Source organism: Phascolarctos cinereus, unplaced genomic scaffold (assembly GCF_003287225.1).
Source record: "Phascolarctos cinereus isolate Bilbo 61053 unplaced genomic scaffold, phaCin_HiC Scaffold_8;HRSCAF=390, whole genome shotgun sequence".
In the NCBI taxonomy this organism is placed as follows: domain Eukaryota; kingdom Metazoa; phylum Chordata; class Mammalia; order Diprotodontia; family Phascolarctidae; genus Phascolarctos; species Phascolarctos cinereus.
In genome coordinates, this window is record NW_027556291.1 from 14,993,710 (window position 1) to 15,013,434 (window position 19,725).

Consider the following 19,725-nt stretch of genomic DNA (forward strand, 5'->3'; position numbering starts at 1 on the left):
ATGAATTCAAAGCGAAGAACTCAAAACTATTCAGAAGAGGTAAGGTAACACAGCTATATAATATCAATAAAGTAAAGAATATTGATTATTTAAATAAAAAAAAATAAAGATTTGACCATGTATTGGACTCTTTGTATTGCTTCTCTTAGAAGTACATTTAATTAGCCTTCTAAGACGGAAATTAACTTTGTTAAGAAAACTGTGGCATAGAACCAGGTGGCACCAATCTAGGGACCCAGCATTCTGTGAATTCTGCCTTCCTTGTGACTGTTTTAATTACATACTAAAATATTTGTCCTGATGTCCTGTAAGAAAGATGCATACACGTTCTGTATCTATGCTGTGCCTTATAAAGATGTTAAAAATCGACACTTGGAAAACTGACCCTTACTTTTCTCTTTTGTGGAACTTTAGCTTCAAAAGAAAGGAGCACAAAGCTTTCATTGTTTTCTCCCTGGCCTGTTTATATTTATAATGATTCATGCCCTACTCAATTTGGGATGCTAGTATCTTCTTCCTTTTTTTAAGGTGCTTCTATTCTCTGGCAATAGCACTATAAATTCAAACCTGGATTTCATATATGTCCGTACTGATTTCCTGGCCTATCTCTAAGATCACCTTTCTGTGATCACTTTTTAAAGGATAAATATCCTGGACCAATAATTAGTTCACAGGTTCTATAAAAATCTTAATCTTAATTCCCTACCCACTCATGGACAGGGTCAGACATGATATGCGGAATAATTAGGCATTAGTATATTTCATCTTTTTTGCAACAATTTACTACCAATGCCACATGCTAGGCTATCTGGGTTCAGAGAACTAGCATGTGGAAACAAGTCATTTCTTCAAAAGCCTTTCTGTTCTTCTTTGAAAGCCACTGACAGAAAATGAATGGATGAACTGGGGTGGGGGGATAGAGCACCTCATCCTGACTCAGCAACTAGTTCTTGTGCTGGGAGTGAAGAAGGAAAAGACCTTATCCATGAAAAGGTTGCCGTGTTTGCAAATGCAAGTGAAAAAAGCAACTGAATTATAGCACGGCTTTTTTTTTTTTCAGGCTGCTAATGGATTATAGTTTGCCTTGAAGTTAAAGTGTTTTTTTTTTTTTTAAATTGTTTTCCTGTAGAAATGTGAGTAGTTTCTAATCCTTCAGGTAGTTACCCGGAGGCTCAAAATCAATTATCAGGAAAATAAAAATATTGTAAGAGAGAATTAAGCTGGTCTTCCTTTAATTGTTTACAGGCAGCTAAAAAGGAAATTTATATAGGCATCAAATTTAGGCGGAATTGAGAAGATGATCTGTCATCAATTAAGACTTTCCATTTTCCAGTAATCACATATTCCATGATGCTAAAGGCAACTGGTGAAATGACAGATACAGTATGGTGGCACACATCAGATGAATGCTTATTGATGTATGTATTTTGGAATTACTTTGCTTGCATACATATCATTCTCCCTCCTCCAGTAGAATGTAAACTCACTGAAGGCAACAATTGTCTCCTTTTTGGTTTTTGGATCCCCCAAGTAGATGATGAGTCCTGACTCAGAGGAGGGGCTCAGTAGAGGGTTATTGAATTGAATGAGCTGTCTTAAAAACAAACAAACAAACAAACAAACAAACAAACAAACAAACAAAACCCCATCTAGACCTCAGGCCCCTGGAGATGTTGGGCATACACAACTCAGACAAGGCAGTATTATGAAAGGGGACATGCATGCTAATGCTCTCCACTTATCTTCTTGAGTATGTGGTTCCTAAAGGACCCGGGCATTCTTGAAATTTACCTCTATAAACAGTATGTATTGTTCCAGGCTTCTTTCTCCCCTCTCCCTGCTTTTTCATTTTCAATAGAATTTCAGTGATGATTCTAGAAATTGCTGAAAGTACACTTTTTTTTAAAAAAAAAGATATGAATGGCAAGGTGCTCACTCACGCTTTACCCAAATATTTCTTCTTTCTGAAGGCACAATCAGTTTTAATGTGGACTAAAACAGTTCTTCCCAAGCTATTCCTGAAGTTTGTGCTATGGCTTTTAAAAGTCCAGGCCATTTGGATGCTCCTGGGTCCCAGCTTAGGAAGGCTTCTCCAGGCTCCTGTCCCTAGCCTCACAGCTGTCTATCACTCATCACACTTTTCCTTGTCAGGGGCCCTAAATATGCTAAAGAGCGAATGGCTCACTGAAGCCTTTTCCCCTACAGCAGAACACCATTGGCCTTGTCATTTCTTTTTAGGGTATTGGGAGCAAACTGTGGTCTCTAGGGTCTGTCTGACATCTGGCTTAGGTTTTATGGAGAGACAGTTTCAGTAGAGTTGCATAGATAGATCTTTGAAGATCAGTGAAACATAGAACTTATGTTCAAAGAAGTTGGATTCTGACTTTTAGTGAGCAAACTTCCTAGAGCACTGAACTAACTCTGCTTTGGATTTGGTCTCATACTGTACTTGTCACTGACATGAAACACAACTTGCTTTTTCTCCCCACTACCAAGTGCAAGGAAGAAAACAAGAAAAACAGCTACAGAAGTCCAAGGTCCAGGGAAGTTGTGAGGAATCGGATTCAAATACAATGAGCACATTCAGTGTACACATGGCTCCCAGTCTAAACGTTCTGCCTTCTATTCTGCTTCTCACCTCGGAGCCCACATACAGCCCTGCAGCACTTGCGATGGGAAGGACTCAGGGAGCAATCCTGTACTTTGTTGGGCAGCATCGACTCAACCGAGTTCATTTTGTTCATGCAAGATACCCATACCGATTCCTCACGTGCCCTTGGACCAGTCAGAACCCTTGACAGGGCTGGCCCACATTCTTGCTGGCTTTGTACTCCCCGATAGGTGGTGGCCTACAGTATTAGCAGATGTAGCCAATGGGCTGCTTTGTTTGCTTAACTGTACTCTTAAGCTAGACAGGGCTGTATTGTGGGCGTTAAGTGTATTTACACATACTTAACATGGTGTTACTGTATTCAAAGTGCTAGGGAGGGAGAGAGAGACAAAATGAAACCAGCCCCTGCCCTTGAGGATGGGTTCAGCATATAAGCAGAGAAGTAAACGCAAGATACGGGCTAAGGGGAGTGGGTGGGAATCATTATCAAATGAGCAGCAGATGTGAAAATTGCTACCTTCCTCCCTTCCTCCCCCAAGACTGCCAAGCAAGGGTTGCACCTTCCCCTAATGCAGCTGCCCACTGCCTTTGGTGTTATTCTCCCACTGGGTGCGTGCTTGGATGTGGAGGGGGGGCGGGGAGAGTTGGGACTCCGAACCAGTAGGCACCTGTCCTCACCACACTTATTCCAGAAAAGCCTTCTGACCTCACTCCAAGTGCACTGAGGCCATGGATTACTATCCCCTTCCTATTTGCCCACTCACTATGAGAATAGCATGACGATAAAAGACACCATTGTAGCATCTCTTATTAGCTATAGGCTTCCAGAGACGCTGGTAAATTATATGCTGGGCCACTTCAAAAGCACAAGGCTGCAGAGCTAAGTGATTACTCTGGAGTTTAACACACAGCAACAGGCATTGAACAGCCCATCTGTTTTATTTTTCATTGGCCCCTCAAAAATCAGTAAGTATACCTATGATGGAGCAAGTGGGTAGCGCAGTGGGTACATAGAGAGATGAGCCTGGAATTAGGAAGACCTGAGTTCAAATGGGACCTCAGATACTTATTAGCTTTATGACCCTGGACAAGTCACTTAATCCTGTTTGCCTTTGTTTCCCCATCTGTAAAATGAACTGGAGGAGGAAATGGCCAACCACTCCAGTATCTTTGCCAAGAAAACCCCCAACAGGGTAATGAAGAGTCAGACACAACTGAAACGCCTGAACAATAGTACCTATGATCCATTTTCCTGGAACGGGCCATAGTTTGGCCTCAGCACAGAACCTCCCAGCCAGATGCAGGGGCCCCCTTGGGGAGAGCTGACTGGCCAATGCCTTGTTGTCCTTTTTTTCCCTATTGCACTAAAATCAGAATTCTGGGGTATAGGTGGCAGGCAAGGTCTGCCCTGGAGTGTACTCCCCCCAATGTGCAGCCCAGGCCACAGCCATCGCAAACACAGCCTCCCATAGCGCAACACCAGCATCCTCCAGCTTCATCAGTCCAGCACTCAGGTAGCATCCATGTTGAGCCAACCCCATAGACAAAGGCATCAGAGAAGTACCAAATCGTCCTTTTTGGGGGTTGGGAAAGATCTCACTTTATTATTCATCATTATTATCCAAGCACAGCACAAGGGCATTTCATATGCTTAGCCACACCTGAAACACCAGATTCCTACTTCTGGGAAAAAACAAATGGGGACAATTGAAGAGGACCTAAAAAAGACAAGCCCCTCCCACTAATACATTCCTTCTCTTATCTTTCTGACCTTCCCATCTCCTGCAAAGGAAGCGACTTATACAGAGGTGCCCCCCAAGGGGCTTGGGGGAGGGGAATACCAGTGAGAACTGCCTCTAGAAAAACACAAACCAGGTTCACCTCTTAGTAATAATCAGGATCCAAGATTAATTGGAAGGCAATTTAATCACTCTCCAGCATACTCATGGAAGGTTAAAATGTTCTTGTCAGGGGTGCATACACATCATTAATTTGCTAATAGTAAGTGTCCTAAGAGGCTCATGCTAGCTCTCAGCAGGCAAATAAGATTTCCATGTTGCTACGGCGGGGAAAATTTATTTTTAAATGCTTTATCTTTCTTATTTTTAATACAGCAGCTTTTATATACGTCAGAAAAGGTGACATTTTAAAATGTTTCTCCTTTCATTTCCACTATTATTCATCTGAATTGCATACTGAGCTAATTCACCACACTAGAATGCAAAAAAAAAAAAACCAAAAACCAAAAACCAAAACCAAAAACAAAAACAAAAAACCCAACACCTTTCCACTTAAAAAGTCTATCAGAACAATATTGTAATTAATTTATATGACTTGTGCTGGAACACAAGATGACCATACAAGATGAGTACAGTAAATAGCACCTTTTGTGATTATAGTTGCACATTTCCAGGTTATAATACTAACCATAGATGAAAATAACATCAGCAGGGTAAAACCAAAGAATTCCTTAGTCCGTTTGTTAACGAAAATTTCAGAACCCACCTCCAAATTCCATTAGCAATTTGAGTGTTTAAGTGAGGCCTGGGAACCAAGTGTCATATTGAGAGAAGGAGAGAATAGTGAACAGGGGCTTAAGGGTGTGTTGGTGGTGGGGTGGGTGAGTGTGGGGGGGAACAAGAGTATCAACACACACTTTTAAGTTGAATTTGAATTATTAACAACTCCTTAAGTATTGTCAACCAGCAAAATAATACAGGAAGCCCTGGTTTTTATGCATTTGTGGATTTCTGGTATGTATATGCTCATATAAGAAACTGAACAGCTGGCTCTCCAAAGTGGATTAGAGCTAGCTCCAGCATGCCCCTGGGCTCAGTAGACCCACAGCCTGGCCTTAGGGAAGTAACATCACCTTTCACTTTTTTGTTCACATTGCCTCTTTCTGACATTCGGCAGCATTATCTCCACATCTTTCATCTCAACATCTAACCTCACACCTAACATCCTAGTTCTTAACCGTAGGGGTGGAGAGGAGGTAGAGGGGAGAATAAGAGATGCAAACCTGAATTTTCAGGCTTGATTTTCCCCAGGTCTTTCTCTCTGCTCCTACACTTAGGAGAATCCTTAGCTTTCTTCAAAGAACAGCTCCAGTACCAGCTTCTACAAGAGACCTTTCCTGAGGTCCCTAGTTGTCAATCCCCCTGAACTAGTTTGTATATAATTTTATTGGTTTATTTGTGTGCACATCATCCTCCCTGCCCCAATTATTTTTTAATCTTTAGAACTTTGCCCAGTGCCTGGCACCTAGTGGGCAGTATTAAATGCTTTGCAAGTTGAAATGATTGCTTTAATTTTTCTTGTCCCCTTTATTCATTTTTCCAAGGTCTATAATCTAGTAACAATGTGAAAAAAATTTAATTCTTGATGCAAATTCTTAACCAAACTGTAAATTGACTTTTGGAACTGACCAGATATGGGTTGTGTGTACCCTTATTTAAAAAACAACTAATAAACAAAACGAAAACTTAACAATGTAACCATAGAAAAATTCCCATAGAGGCACCAAGAGGCAATGGAAACCATCATACAACTTTCCTGATATTCTTTCACATACTGTTTATTCATTTACAAATCAACACATGCTGACTATAAGAAGTATCTGACGAGTGCATTTTTATATTCAGAAACTTAATGGGACTTACCTATGAGGTTGATCTTTTGAGCTAATGTAATTTTTGCTACATTGGAGAGAAATTAGAAAAAAAAAGATGTTATCAAAGAAAGCACAGTTGGAAAAGAAAATGTTTTCATCTCATGTCAAGAGTTAACTGATGGGTAAATCTCTCCCCCTTCCAATGCAAAGCTCATACAACTACCAAGTTGGTATTCCTTAAAGCACACTTCCCTATAAAATGGTTCAGAATTTTAGACAGACAGACAGACAGACAGACAAACAAACAATTTACTTCCCCCTTCCCCATAGAACATAAAGTCCTTAAGGACAGAAGCTATTTCATTTTTGAAAGCCACCTGACAACGAATAGATGTTTGATGAATAAATGGATGAATGAGGACATGTTGAATGTTCCCTAAGCTGCCTGAGTCGATGCTGCTCCCTAACCTTCACAAGTAACTGTTTTGCTTGGTAGCTGATCAGGCTAATACATCTATCCCTTTCAGTGAGCCATCTCTTTCATCATTTTCTATTTATTCTCTTTCAAGTTAAACCATAATGATGGGCAGAAAATCTAAAGATATCGAGGAGGTAAAAAACCAAACAAACCCAATAGCAACAACAATAACTTCCTTGTCCCAATAGCCTCTCCAAGGAAAATACTTTTTTCTCCAATTGTAGGAATGTTATATGGCTTCAATTTAAAACCTCACCACGAGACTCTCTGACAGTCAGGACAAATACTGTGATATGGTATCTCTAAGCAGATATCTGAAAATCCATCTTTGACAGGAGAACGATCTTACCACTGCTTAAAAACACACGTGGAAAATATTGGTCTCAATTTGTCCACCTAATTTAGTGTGCAATGATAAGAAATCAGCAATTTGCAGTAAGCTGATTTTCTCATCTCAATATGTTTGCACAAGCAAAATTTTCTCCCTGGGGGAAAATGAAATGAAAAGGTTTAGGAAAAAAATGAAATTCAATTACACTTGGTGCATTTTGACGAATGAATGCATTTTCTTCAGAAAACTAAATTAGAACACAACAGTTTGACTAGAGATTAAAGTTGGAGCATAGTGTTTTTTTCCTTCCTTCCTTTTTTTTCTTTTTTTTAAATAGCTGTCCATTACATGTACGGGACTGAGCTGTGATCCTGTTGTAGCTAACTCAGTATTGCTCCCTGGCCACATGCTTTATTTGTAGGAGCCTCTCTGGATTTCTGTTAGTGTTCACAAAAACAAAACAAACAAACAAACAAACAAAAAAAAACCCAACCAACTAGTTGCTCATCACTCTCTGATTTCTGGTTTAACCTTAACCTACCCAAGGTTCCTCTTTTAAAATGCATAGTTAAGACTAATCCAGTCCATAGGAGACATTAATTATACTCTGTAGAATGTTGCACCAGCTATAAGCTATTGAATTCACCTATTATTTGCAAGGCACCATGCTAGGTGCTGGGGGAAATAGTCCTTGCCTTTCCCCAAGGTGCATATAGCCTACTAAGCAGGGCATTGCATATATAAAAATGATTATATAACATGACAAAATGGGACAGTGGCCAAAGAAAGATCCAAAGAAAGTCCTCCCTCAAAGGTGGGAGCAATAATGCAGTTCGGGGGGAGGGGCTAAGGCCATAAGGGAGGAGGATACAGCAGAATTGGACTTCAAAGGAAGAGAAAGATTTCAGATGGCAGGGACCTGAAGGGTATATGATCCAGGCATGAGGAATGGCCTATATAAAATATATGGAGATGGAGGAGGACAGGGTAACATAGCTGAAAAACAGTGGGCTGTCCATTTGGCTGAAATACAGACTGTGTGAAGGTGAGTAAGGGGAAATGAGGCTGGAAAGACATCTTTAAGCCAGATAGCAGAGGGTTGTAAATGTCAGGCTAAACAATTTGGAGGGAAAAATATGAAGCAATAGTTTGAAGGGATAGGAAGATCAAGGACGGGTTTGTTTTCTTTTTCTTTTTTGTTATTTTTCAGGTGTGGAAAGATCTAGGCATGTCTGTGGGCAGTAGAGAAGAGGCCATTAGATTGGCAGAGATTGACTAGAGAAGAAGAAGGGGGGGATGGGATCAAGAGCACAATCAGAGGGTTTGGTCTTCTGCAAGGGAAGGGCTGAAGTGCAAAAGTAAGAGGTGAGTGAAAACACAGGAAAGTTTTGCGTGTACGGAAGAGGAGAGAGGAGAAAAGTGAGAGGCAAGAGGAAAAGATGCATTTCAAACCTCAGTGAAGAAGAGGATAGAGGTTCCATAAAAATCAATGGGAACTGGAGGGAGGGCCTTCTACTGAACTGCTTTTCCCTCCCTGTATTCTTTTCTCTCTCCAGTCTGTTTTGTAGACAACTCCAAATTGATATTCACCCATAAAGCGCAGGCCCGGCCATGTCATCTTCTGATTTAAGAAGATCTGGTGGCTCCTTACTGTCTCCAACATAAAACGCAAACTCCTGTCTTTGGCATTTAGAGGCCTTCATGATCTGGCTCCATCTGGTACCCCAAGACCGATTTGACACTGCTCCTTCGTACATGGTCTGTATTCCAGCCAAAGGAACCTGCTTGCCATTTTCCATGTGGGGTCTGCTATCTTCTGCCACTGCACCTTTGCGTGGGCTGATATCCATGCCTATAATGTGCTACCTCTTGAAAGCTCGAGGGCCTCTCCTATAGAAGAATCTTTCTGTGGTTCCCCAAATCGTTACTGCCCTCTAACCCCCACTGACATGACTGACTAGTATTGGATTGACTTTTTTTCTGTGTTCATATTGCTTCTTTCCAAAAGAAAGCAAGTTCATGGGTCAGAGGCTGTTTCAGGTTTGTGTTGAGCATGGAGATTCGTGCTGGATAAATGGTTTTGTTAATCATTTGAAGAGGAATCATCATTGAAAACAAGGAATTGGATGAGATCATGAATGAAGCTTTAAAAAAAGAGGATGAAAGACAACCCTAATTAGGGGTGGGGTGGGACTAGATGATCTCAAAGGTCCCTCTTTGACCCTAACATTCTATTGCACTAAGACCCCTTTCTAGCTTTACATCTATGAGCCTGTGCTCTATCACGCTTTAGTACTCTGAACTTCTAAGGTCCCTTGTCAGCTCTAACATTTTAAGTTTAATGTTCTGTGTTTTAAGATGCCTTCCAGGCCTGACATTCTACAGTTCTACAAAATCGCCTCATAGTTGTGAAGACTTGGATTTGTCTGTGTGCATCAGAGAGTACAGATGCTAACAAGATCCAAGTAAGGGCACTCAAACAGAAGGGGCTACATTTGGAGTCAAGGAGACTTGAGTTCAAATCCTATCTGTGACATTTACCAGCAGGGTTACTCAGACCAACTGACTTCACCTCTCTGAGTGTGATCCACAAAGTTATCAAAACATCGTTCTATCCCTGCTCCCATCAGGAAGTAACTAAATCAGTCAACCTACATTTTCCTCCATTTCTTAGATTTTTACTACTACTTTTCTTATTTTAAAAAATGGCCTTCTTATTTCCTGATATTACATGGCTGAAAATGAAGACTCTTTTCTTTTGAATCTTGATAGGTACTACTCTTTTCTTAAAATGTCTCTTTTTGCATCCTGGCAGTAAGCCTTAATATAGTCATCAAACAGGAGGGAAAGGCTTCTTACTGAATTAGCCAATACAAAAAGTGAGCCCTTTGATCAATGCTCCCTTGCCAGAGTCAGCCAAGAGGATGTGGGTAACTTTATTAAAGCTGAATTGCTCAGCAAGGCTAAGCTTTACCACAGGCTTCAGACCATCTATACACATTCATTTAACTAGTGGTGCTCTAAATGTGAGATTTTGTCAGTGACACTGAAATGGGCATTAGTACAGGAGATTTTCCTTTGAGAGACAAATCATGTATTCAAAGTGAAAAAGAAATATCATTTATGAGATACTTGGTCATTTCTTATTGCAGTGTTTATAATAACAACCTTCAAAAAGGACCAACATAAAAATGGTTTGTGGGCGTGTGTCAAATCTCTTGCAGAAGATGAAGAGATAGAGAAATTCTACGAAGAACTAAAAAATACTTTCCATATTAAGTCATCCCATACTTTTATACTTGGTGACTTCAGTGCAAAGGTAAGCATAGGGAAGATGGTGAAAAATACATTGGAAAATATAGCTCAAGCTGGTGCATCACTAGAGCTTGGAAGTTCTGAATTGTAATGGGCTAAACTGATTGTATGTCTATACTGTCTGGCACCAGTAGAGTAAACTCCCAGGAATGAGAGGCCACCACATAGCCCAAGGAGGGATAAACTGGCCCAGGCTGGACACACTGCAGGTCAAAGCTCCTGTGCTGATCAGTACTAGGATTGGGCTCATGGGTGACTGCCGAATTTCCAACCACCCTGCCTTTCCAGGGCAAGATAAGAAGACCCAGTCTTTAAAAAAAATGAAGTGAACCATCAAGCAGTAGATGAATGTTCACCAAAGGTATTGTTCTGTGGTCCTGGAGAACGTAGAGCCTAGAATCCAAAATGGAAGAGCAACTCTCTATAGAAGAGGTCTTCCAGATAATCCTGCTTATGGTTGTAATTATTCTGATTGCATCAAACTCCAGAATAAGGTAGTGCCTCTTAAATAAGACTCATAATTATGCAAAAGCATTCAGCAGGAAATGCCAAATGGATGAAGAATGTCTAATATCTTGACTGTGAAGTACAGTTGGGTGGACGATGACTCACAGAGCAGGTCAATCAGTATATAAATCTTAGATGAACACCATAGATACACCATGCGCTGGACCAAGAATTCAGAAAGAAGAGAGTGAATTTCATTGCATTTAGGAAATATGAGGTGCTTTTCCTGAGTCCAAGCTTCTCCCTAAATTCAAGTTCCATTTTTTAAAAGCAGTATTCTTCTGGTGATGTTTTCTGTCTGTGAGTCATGGCATGTCACCATTTCTAACGAATTAACATTCTCTGTCACCCAGAGTGGAATGGTGAACTGCTTGGTGAGCATAAGTATGCTAGAGTATGCTCCATTTGTAAAGAGGAACTAGAAAATAAAAGTGATAATAAAACATATTATTAATGAAATGTTTAATCAGATAAAAGTGTGAGTCATTTATGTACTAAGAGTGAAGGATAACCAGTGACCAGCCCATATATTCCAGTAGTATCCATGCAACATCAAGAGATGTAATGGAAGGGCCCTGGCACGTTGACTGAACCCTCTATGGAGAATGTATGGGGTATAGGCACAAGAGTAACCCAGGATAAGAGAGCATTGGACATGTTGATGCTATACTGGTGGATTATATTATTGGTGGCATTTACAAGATGACAGATCATCAAGGACTGAGAAAGTATCTTGAAGGAAGATAACTGTAAATTATCTTTAACTGTAAATTACCTGTAGATTTAGCTTGCCCTTTGCATAGCAAGAGTACATCAATACAAATATAAATGCAATCCCTCAAAATGGATCCTAATAAGATTAGAGATTTCAAATTAGAAGAGACCTAAGAGCTCACCTAGCCCAACTCCTTCATTTTCCAGATTGGAACACTGAGGCCCAGAGAGGTAAAGTGCCTTACTCTAGGTCACTCAGGTAATAAATAGCAGAGACCAGCTTCAAACCAGCCACTTGGCCTTGAGATTCAGCAAGCTTCTCATGTAGAAATTTTTTAAATGGGTTCATGTATTTAATATATTTTAATAAAGAATTTAAATTCAAGCACTTGATTTACACTTTGCTGTATAATTAACCCCTTAATTGTGATAAATAATGAAACATATATTAGAATTCTTGTTTATATTTGCTTACCATAGACTCTAAAGCATTCCTGGGCCCAAACCTAGCTAGTTTCTAATGGCACTAAATTCTATTCATTATTACTTATGTATATTGCTTACTATTTTATATATTCTGAATGATTTCAGGCACACTGCCATAGGCAATAGCTTGACAAGTGTTATTGCTCATAATATTTATAAAAGCTACTAGTATAATGGATGCAGTATAATTAGGAAACATTGAATTCTGGAGTGATTGCAACGCGGTTTGTTTTAGCCCCCAATTTATGAAAGAATGGAAGGAAGGAAGAAAGGAAAGAAGGAAAAGAAGAAAGGAAAACCAAACTTCAGTGAAAGTCAGAATATTATCACATAGGCACAGCGAGGTGGCACAGTGGATAGAGCACCGGTCCTGGATTCAGGAGGACCTGAGTTCAAATCCAGCCTCAGACACATAACACATACTAGTTGTGTGACCCTGGACAAGTCACTTAACCCCACTGCCTAGCCCCCCCAAAAAGAAAGAAAAAAATCCAGAATATTATCACATAGTTTGATGAAGACTGTTGAATATATTAGAATTTGTTCATTTAGAAAAATTCAGAGTATTTAATATACATGTATAAGTAAATGAGCTTCAAATATGAATCCACGATACTCATTTTTACACTATTATCACACATAATGAACCAAAAGAAAGTAGGAGGTTCTTTCAACCTAGGACTTGCCTTTGACAGTTGTACCATGATGTGTTGTATGGAAAGACAATTTGACAATTAAAAACAAAGAAGAAATATGTCCCCATATCAAACTCAGAAGGTGGAATCACATCCCCAACCAGGCCAACCATTTTAAGTGCATGACAGAAATAATGTAAAAGGAAAACAACTTTGAAAGACTTTAGAATTCTGATCAAAGCACTGAAAAGTGAGCATGCTTCCTGCCTTCTGGCTGAGAGGTGACGCATTGCAAGTACAGGATATGATAACCCATGTTCAGATCTGGCCAATGAGTTGATTTGTTTTACTTACACTTATTACAAGGGTGGCCTTCTATTATGGTGATATGAGTTAGTGAATAGTGTTATCTGTATGTACACATATGAGTGGCATAAGAGCTAAGTATTTAAAGAAGCTAAATAGTTTGCAAAAAGACAAAAGTAATAAGACATTAATTATAAGTAACTTCAAAATGCCTCTTTTAAATTTAGAAGAGAAATATGAACAAAAGGATTATAGATTTGAATATAATGGTATTAAAAACTAGATATGATAACTTGTTAGTGATTGCTGAATACTAATCTTAAAAAGCATAGTGAGTTTTAAAAATCACGTGACATTTTACAAAAATTGATCATGTCTTGGAACAAAAAGAACTCAGAAGCATATGCAGAAAAGTAGAAATATTAACCACCTCTTTTATATAACCAACATACAATAAAAGGCAGTCTACAAGGGAAATATGGAAAATAAAAAAAATCAAATGCAAATTAAATGATCTTACTTTAAATAATTAATGAGTCAATAAAACAATAGAAACAATAATTTTATTAAGGAGTATGACAATGAGACCACATGTCAAAACTTATGAGATGCAGATATAATAGTCCTTGTAGGAAATACATATTTCTGAATGGTTATATTAACAAAACAGAGAAACAGAATACTAATGAATTTAGCATAAAATGAAAACACATTTTAAAAATCAATTATTGCAAAACAAACACATTAGGAAATTTGAAAATCATTGGAAATATAAAGCAAATGAAATAAAAAATACCTGTAAAACTAAGACATAAGACAAAGTCCTGTTTTTTTTAAAAAAAAAAAAAGAAAAGCTGGAAATCATTAGTTATTTTGACCAAAATAAGACAGAGGAAAACAAAATTACTAAGCTTAAAATGAGAAAGGATAATTCACAACAAAGGAAACATTAATTAAGAAAACTATTAGAAACTAGTATAACCAATTATATGCTAACAAAATTAAACACAAATTAAATGGATGGCTATTTACAAAGTATAAAATGTACAGAATAACAAAATAGGATAAAGAGATTAAGTGACCAAACAAATCTCAGAAAGAGCAAATGAACAAGCTATAAATGAACTCCTTTTCTCTTTCTTCCCCCGAAAATATTCCTGTTCCAGATATCAGTTTCCTCACTTGTAAAATGGGGATAATAACAGCATCTACCTCCCAGAGCTGTTGTGAAGCTCAAATGAGATAATATTTGTAAAGCTCTTAGTGCAGCGCCTGGCACATAATAAACACTATATAAATGTTAGCTTAAGAAACTTATTTTATCATACATTTAAAGAACAAATAATCCTTAGGATATGTAAGGTGTTCACAAAAAATTAAGAAGGTACCTTACCAAACTCCTTCTATGAGACAAATATAATTCAGATACTCGAATGAGGGAGAGAGAAGGTAGAGAATAAAACTCTCAACAACCATCACTAGTGAATATTAAAGAAAAAATATCACCAACATTATTCACTGTGCCTAGGCTAGCTGTATATAAGAAATACAAGGATACTTCAACATTGGGAAAACTATCAACATGATTAATGATATTAGCCACAAAAATAACTTTAAAATTTTATCAATAACTTTCTGAAACATGTTCAAAATTATGAACAACCAGGGAAGTATAAATAAAAATAAACCTGAGGTGTGAATTTATACCCATAACATTTGAAAATATGGTAAGAGATGAGAAAATTTATTATTTCTACTAAAAGATGACAGACATGACAATTCAATGCTGGTGAAGTTATGAACTGGTTCAACCATTCTGTAAAATGATTTTGAATCATGTAAGAAAAGTTATTAAATTATTCATATCCTTTGAGTCAGACTTGGGAGACTACTCTAAGGAGGTTCTTGATAACAAGGAAAGCCTCATGTGTACAAAACTATTCATAGAAATATTCTATATGAAAACAAAAAGCTAAAAATAAAATATATGTCCAATGATAGGGAAACAGTTGAACAAACTATGCTATATGAATAGCATAGAATATCATTGGACCAGAAGGCATACCAAGTATAGAGACTTCACAAAATATAGGAAGACATGCATAAAGTGATACAACAGGAAGAAAGCAGAACATAATCATACATAGTACAAGTATGTATGACTACCAATACTTAAGTCAAATGAAATGAGTAAAGCCAGTGACATGCGAACATAGAGCAAATATCCTTCCTTTCTGTTAATTTATAAATTATAAAAGTAAAAAGTGACATGTAGTGTCATGTGATTATTTGGGGGGATGTACTTTGTAGGGGGCTTGTTGGGGAATGTCTGTAGTTCCAAAATAAAATGTATCAGTAAACAAGCGTAAGTGACATTTATATGGAAAGAAGGAGGAAGAGGAGAAGGGAAAGAAGAGGAGAAGAGAAAGAAGAGGAGGAGGAAGAAAAGAAAGAGAAAAAGAACTGCCATAGTTATAGCACTCTGGGGTTTGTAAAGTGCTTTATGTAAAATGCATTATTTCATTTGAGCTTTACAACGACCCTGTGAGGTAGGTACTACAATTATCCCCATTTTATAGACAAAGAAAATGAGATTCTACCAGTTTAAGTGACTTGGTCAGATCCATACACATAGTAAGTGTCTGACATGAGATATGACCTCAATCTTCCTGACTCTTAACTTCCTTGCTCTAGCAGCTGCACCAAGCATATTACTTCATTCGAGTCTAACAACTCTTTGAGGTAGGTAACACAGACATTATTATCCCCATTTATCAGATGATGACAGCTGAGGGATAGGGAGGTTAATTGATTTTCTCAAGGTTACAGATAGTAAGTGATTGTATATGTAATATTACATAGAATAATATATAATATATGATATATATATATAAATAAAAAATCTATATAACATCAAGACTGATTTAAAGTCAAGTTACCACTTCTGTTCAGATCAATGGAGACAATTCATTTTGAACTAGTAAGCAGCAGCAGTAGCACTACTGTTGAATTTTTTTTAACCTCTTCCAAGAAGAGAGAGAATATTTTGGTTGCAGGGCTACAAGGCTATGTGGTGTACTGCTCCTTCAAGGTCAGCCTACCTTCTGTAACTGACACCGCTCAAAACCAAAAATAAGCTTTGGGCCAGAGCAGGTCCACTGGGTTCTTTTCAGCATATGAAGTGGAAAGCAATGACAAGATTTTTAACCTTGCTCACTACCTGGAAGCAGGTCTGTTATGGAGGGGGATATGAAAGCTGAGAAATAAAGGAGTTGCTCTTTTTCCAAGCTTAAGGAGTTGAAGTCACCTATGAAGACTGAAGCTTGGATTTTAACTTCAGGAGACCACACCTGATAGACTGAGGTAGATGATGTCAGGTCTGCAGGCTTGGCCTATCATTTTTGGTTTGGTTGGGGCTTTCCCTTCATAGCCAGCCTGAAAAGTGGGGTGTGTAAACTGAACCACAGCAGCTTAGAGCTTCTCTTTTACGGCAGTCTGTGCCTCTGGAGGGAAGGGTAGTGAGAAGGTGACAATTGGCAGGCACATCCAGGATCAGTCGGCTTTTAACAAGAGGCAGAGCTCTCCTCACTAAGCAAGGCGCTGGTGCTGCTGCTGCTGATTCGCTGAATTTTTAAGGACTTTCAAGAAGCTCTGACAATAGATAAAAGACCACATGTGCCCCAACCCAAAGCACTATCAGTCATGTGACCATGAGGGTCACTGCCTCCCTATCTCAAAATCAAACCTAGCTATATACAAAAGTATGACATCAATAATGTTTTGACAAAGGTGTCTCAATAGCTAGTGATAAACAGTATTTTCGGAGACTGGAGATAGACAGCAGACATATGAAAAATGTATTTAGAACCAACCATTGATTATCAGCACTTTGGCCTCTTAGCGCCCTAAATAGTTACTTACTGCATTTGCATATATTTTGTTTTCATTTATTTACTACTCTATTCATTCTTATAATTGCTAAGTATACAGTTGCACAGTTAGGGGAACTTTTTAAAATAAAAAGACAAATTTTGTGTCTTGCGATGCACGCTGGTTTCCTCCTACCTTCCCTGCCATACCTTTCTCTGGGGTCCCTGAAGCACTCGGTTTCTGGTTCCCATGCTTTGTGTACACAGACCTCGCCGTGCCGCCCGATGCTCAGACTCTACACATTCCACATTGTCACTCATTTCTCACTTTGCTGTTCTTGAAAAGTGATCTCTAAAGTCTCTTCCAACCCTCAGATTCTGCGACATATCCCAGAATCACAGAATCTCAGAGTTGGACGGGATCTCAGAGCTCATCTCATCCCACCAGGATGCAAACAGGAATCCACCACTGTGTAACATACCCCAAAGAGGTTTGGATGTCCGACCTCTGCTTGAAGACCACCAGAGAGAGGAACCCACCACTTCCCAAGTCAGCCCATGCCACACTGGGATACCCTTGATTGTTACAAAGTTTTTCCTGACATTCAGCCTCAATTTACCCCTTCACAACTTCCATTCATTAACAATGACAATAGCAACTGATATTTCTATAGCACTTACCATACACTGCCTCATTTGAGCCTCACAACAATCCTATAAGATAGGTATTATTTTTATTCCAATTTTACAGAAGGGGAGATTGGGGATCAGACGGGGAAGTGACTGCTTAAAGTGACACAGCAACTGTCTGAGGTAGGATCTGAGCCCAGGTCTTTCTGACTCCAATCCAACAATCTATCCACCATCCATGTTGCCTCTCCTTCTGGGTCTAAACAGAATACAGCTTTCATGTTACAGCCCTTCAAAGATCTGAAGTTAACAATTGTGTTACACTCTGCCACATACTCCCACCCAACATACATCTTCTGTTTTCCAAGGTTCTTTAAAATGTTATTTGTACAGTATGGTCCTCAGTCACCTCCTCTTCCTAACTGCCCTCTTCTGAGGCACTCTATGGCTTAATATTACCCTTGGTGGTGCCCAGAGCTGGGTGAAATTCTCTGTGGTCTCACCAAGAAAGAGTACAGATGGACTATTCCCCACACCATTCCCACAACCCTGGGTACTAGGCCTCTCATGGCACAGCCTAAAATGGCATTCTTTTTTTGACTGCCTCCCATGACAATCTCTACACCTTTGTACTTGTCATTTCCATGCCTGGAATGTCATCCCTCCTCACCTCTACCTCTTAGAATACCTAGTTTTCTTCAAAAATCAGGATAAGCACCATTTCTTCCCTTCTCCCAACACCCTGTATATATTTTGTATAGACATAGATATGTATGTGTTGTTTTCCATACTGGAATGTAAGTTCTTTGAGGGCAGGGGTGGTTTGTTTTATTGTGCCTAGCCCAGTGCCTGGTAACTTGTAGACATTGAATGAATGCTTGTTTATGGAGTCAAATTGAGCTTTCAGTCCATCAACAAATTTCACTATAGACTCTGCTTGTCCTCTATTTCTAACTCTGCCATAACAAATCAGGGAGAAACCTGGCATACAATGTGAGGGGAAACTATATTTTAGAAACATTAAAAATAACTCAGTGTGGAGTTTTTCAAAGTACAGGCTATGACAAATGCCAGTATGTGATGCATTTGTAATGCGCAGAGATGGGTCTGCTTATTCATAGACAGATCTCTCCCTCTCTACATGCATATAACATTTAATTCAAAAATTTCTTCTTCCCAAATCATGAAAATTATATGGCATCTTTTTAAAATAGCTTATATTTGTCAGTATCCTTCTACAAAAAAATTACATGACAAAATTATCATGCATTCTATCTTATGAGATCGCATCTGTCCACTCCCAGGAGAGTACTTTACACAGTGTTTTGTATAGGAAGCAAAGGAGGACAGAAATAAGGACTTACCAACTCTGAAGTTGACTGGGGCAGTGGAAACTTTTATCTCCTACAAGGTTTTATTATATACTAAGGATGTGTCAAGACACTAAATGACTAGCTTACTTGCGATATAGGAGAATGTCTCATGGTTCATTCCGATAATGCAGGACCCCCTATTGACTACCACTTTCAGCACTGGTCCATTATTTCATAGCCCTTTTCCTCAGCTACTAGTCAAGTTAAACCTTATTGGACTCACATTTGTAAGATCTGCAAATCTCAAATCTTGAGATGTTATGCATGGGATTTTACAGGAAACTAACCTATAACATCATGCATTAAAATACATTTTCATTTCATGGCCAACCATTTAATAATATCAGCACCCAAAATCAATTACTCCAATTGGAGGATTAGAGATAGTAAAATGAGGGGCATTCGGTTTTTAAATGTTTCTCTTCCCTCTCCAACAAGATGGTCTATCTAGTCTTTCTTCCAACTCAATCGTGAAGCACAATACCATCTATTTTAGATTAGGGGAATATACTTTGGTTATGACTCTATGGATAAAATGAATTCAATTACAAAAAAAGGCAAAGAACAGACACCACTACTGTTTTCCTCCTCCAGGCAAGACACATTGAACATAAAAGACATCAAGGAAAAAGTTGTTGCTGACTTGGCTATACTGAGACTTAATAGCATCTCAAAATCCAAACTCAATGGAAAGAAGACATTTAGAGCAAACAACGCCTATGCAACATCCACCTTAATATACATTTTTGGAACTGCAAACTGGACCAACATTTAGCAAGAATACTGACAAGACACGTTTAATAATAAATAAGACAGGGCCAAGCACCCTAACACAGTTATACAGGAAGATCAACACT

At 38.7% G+C, this 19,725-nt stretch overlaps 1 protein-coding gene across 1 annotated transcript in view; it reads right to left on the reverse strand.

Moving 5' to 3' along the window:
• LOC110198644 (protocadherin-11 X-linked-like) overlaps positions 1-19,725 on the reverse strand; it is a 552,081-nt gene that overhangs the window by 91,061 nt on the left and 441,295 nt on the right. The window contains exon 8 of the mRNA XM_078147797.1: positions 6,274-6,309. Within this exon, the coding sequence (XP_078003923.1) occupies positions 6,274-6,309 (36 nt within the window). The remainder of the gene's footprint in view (positions 1-6,273; positions 6,310-19,725) is intronic.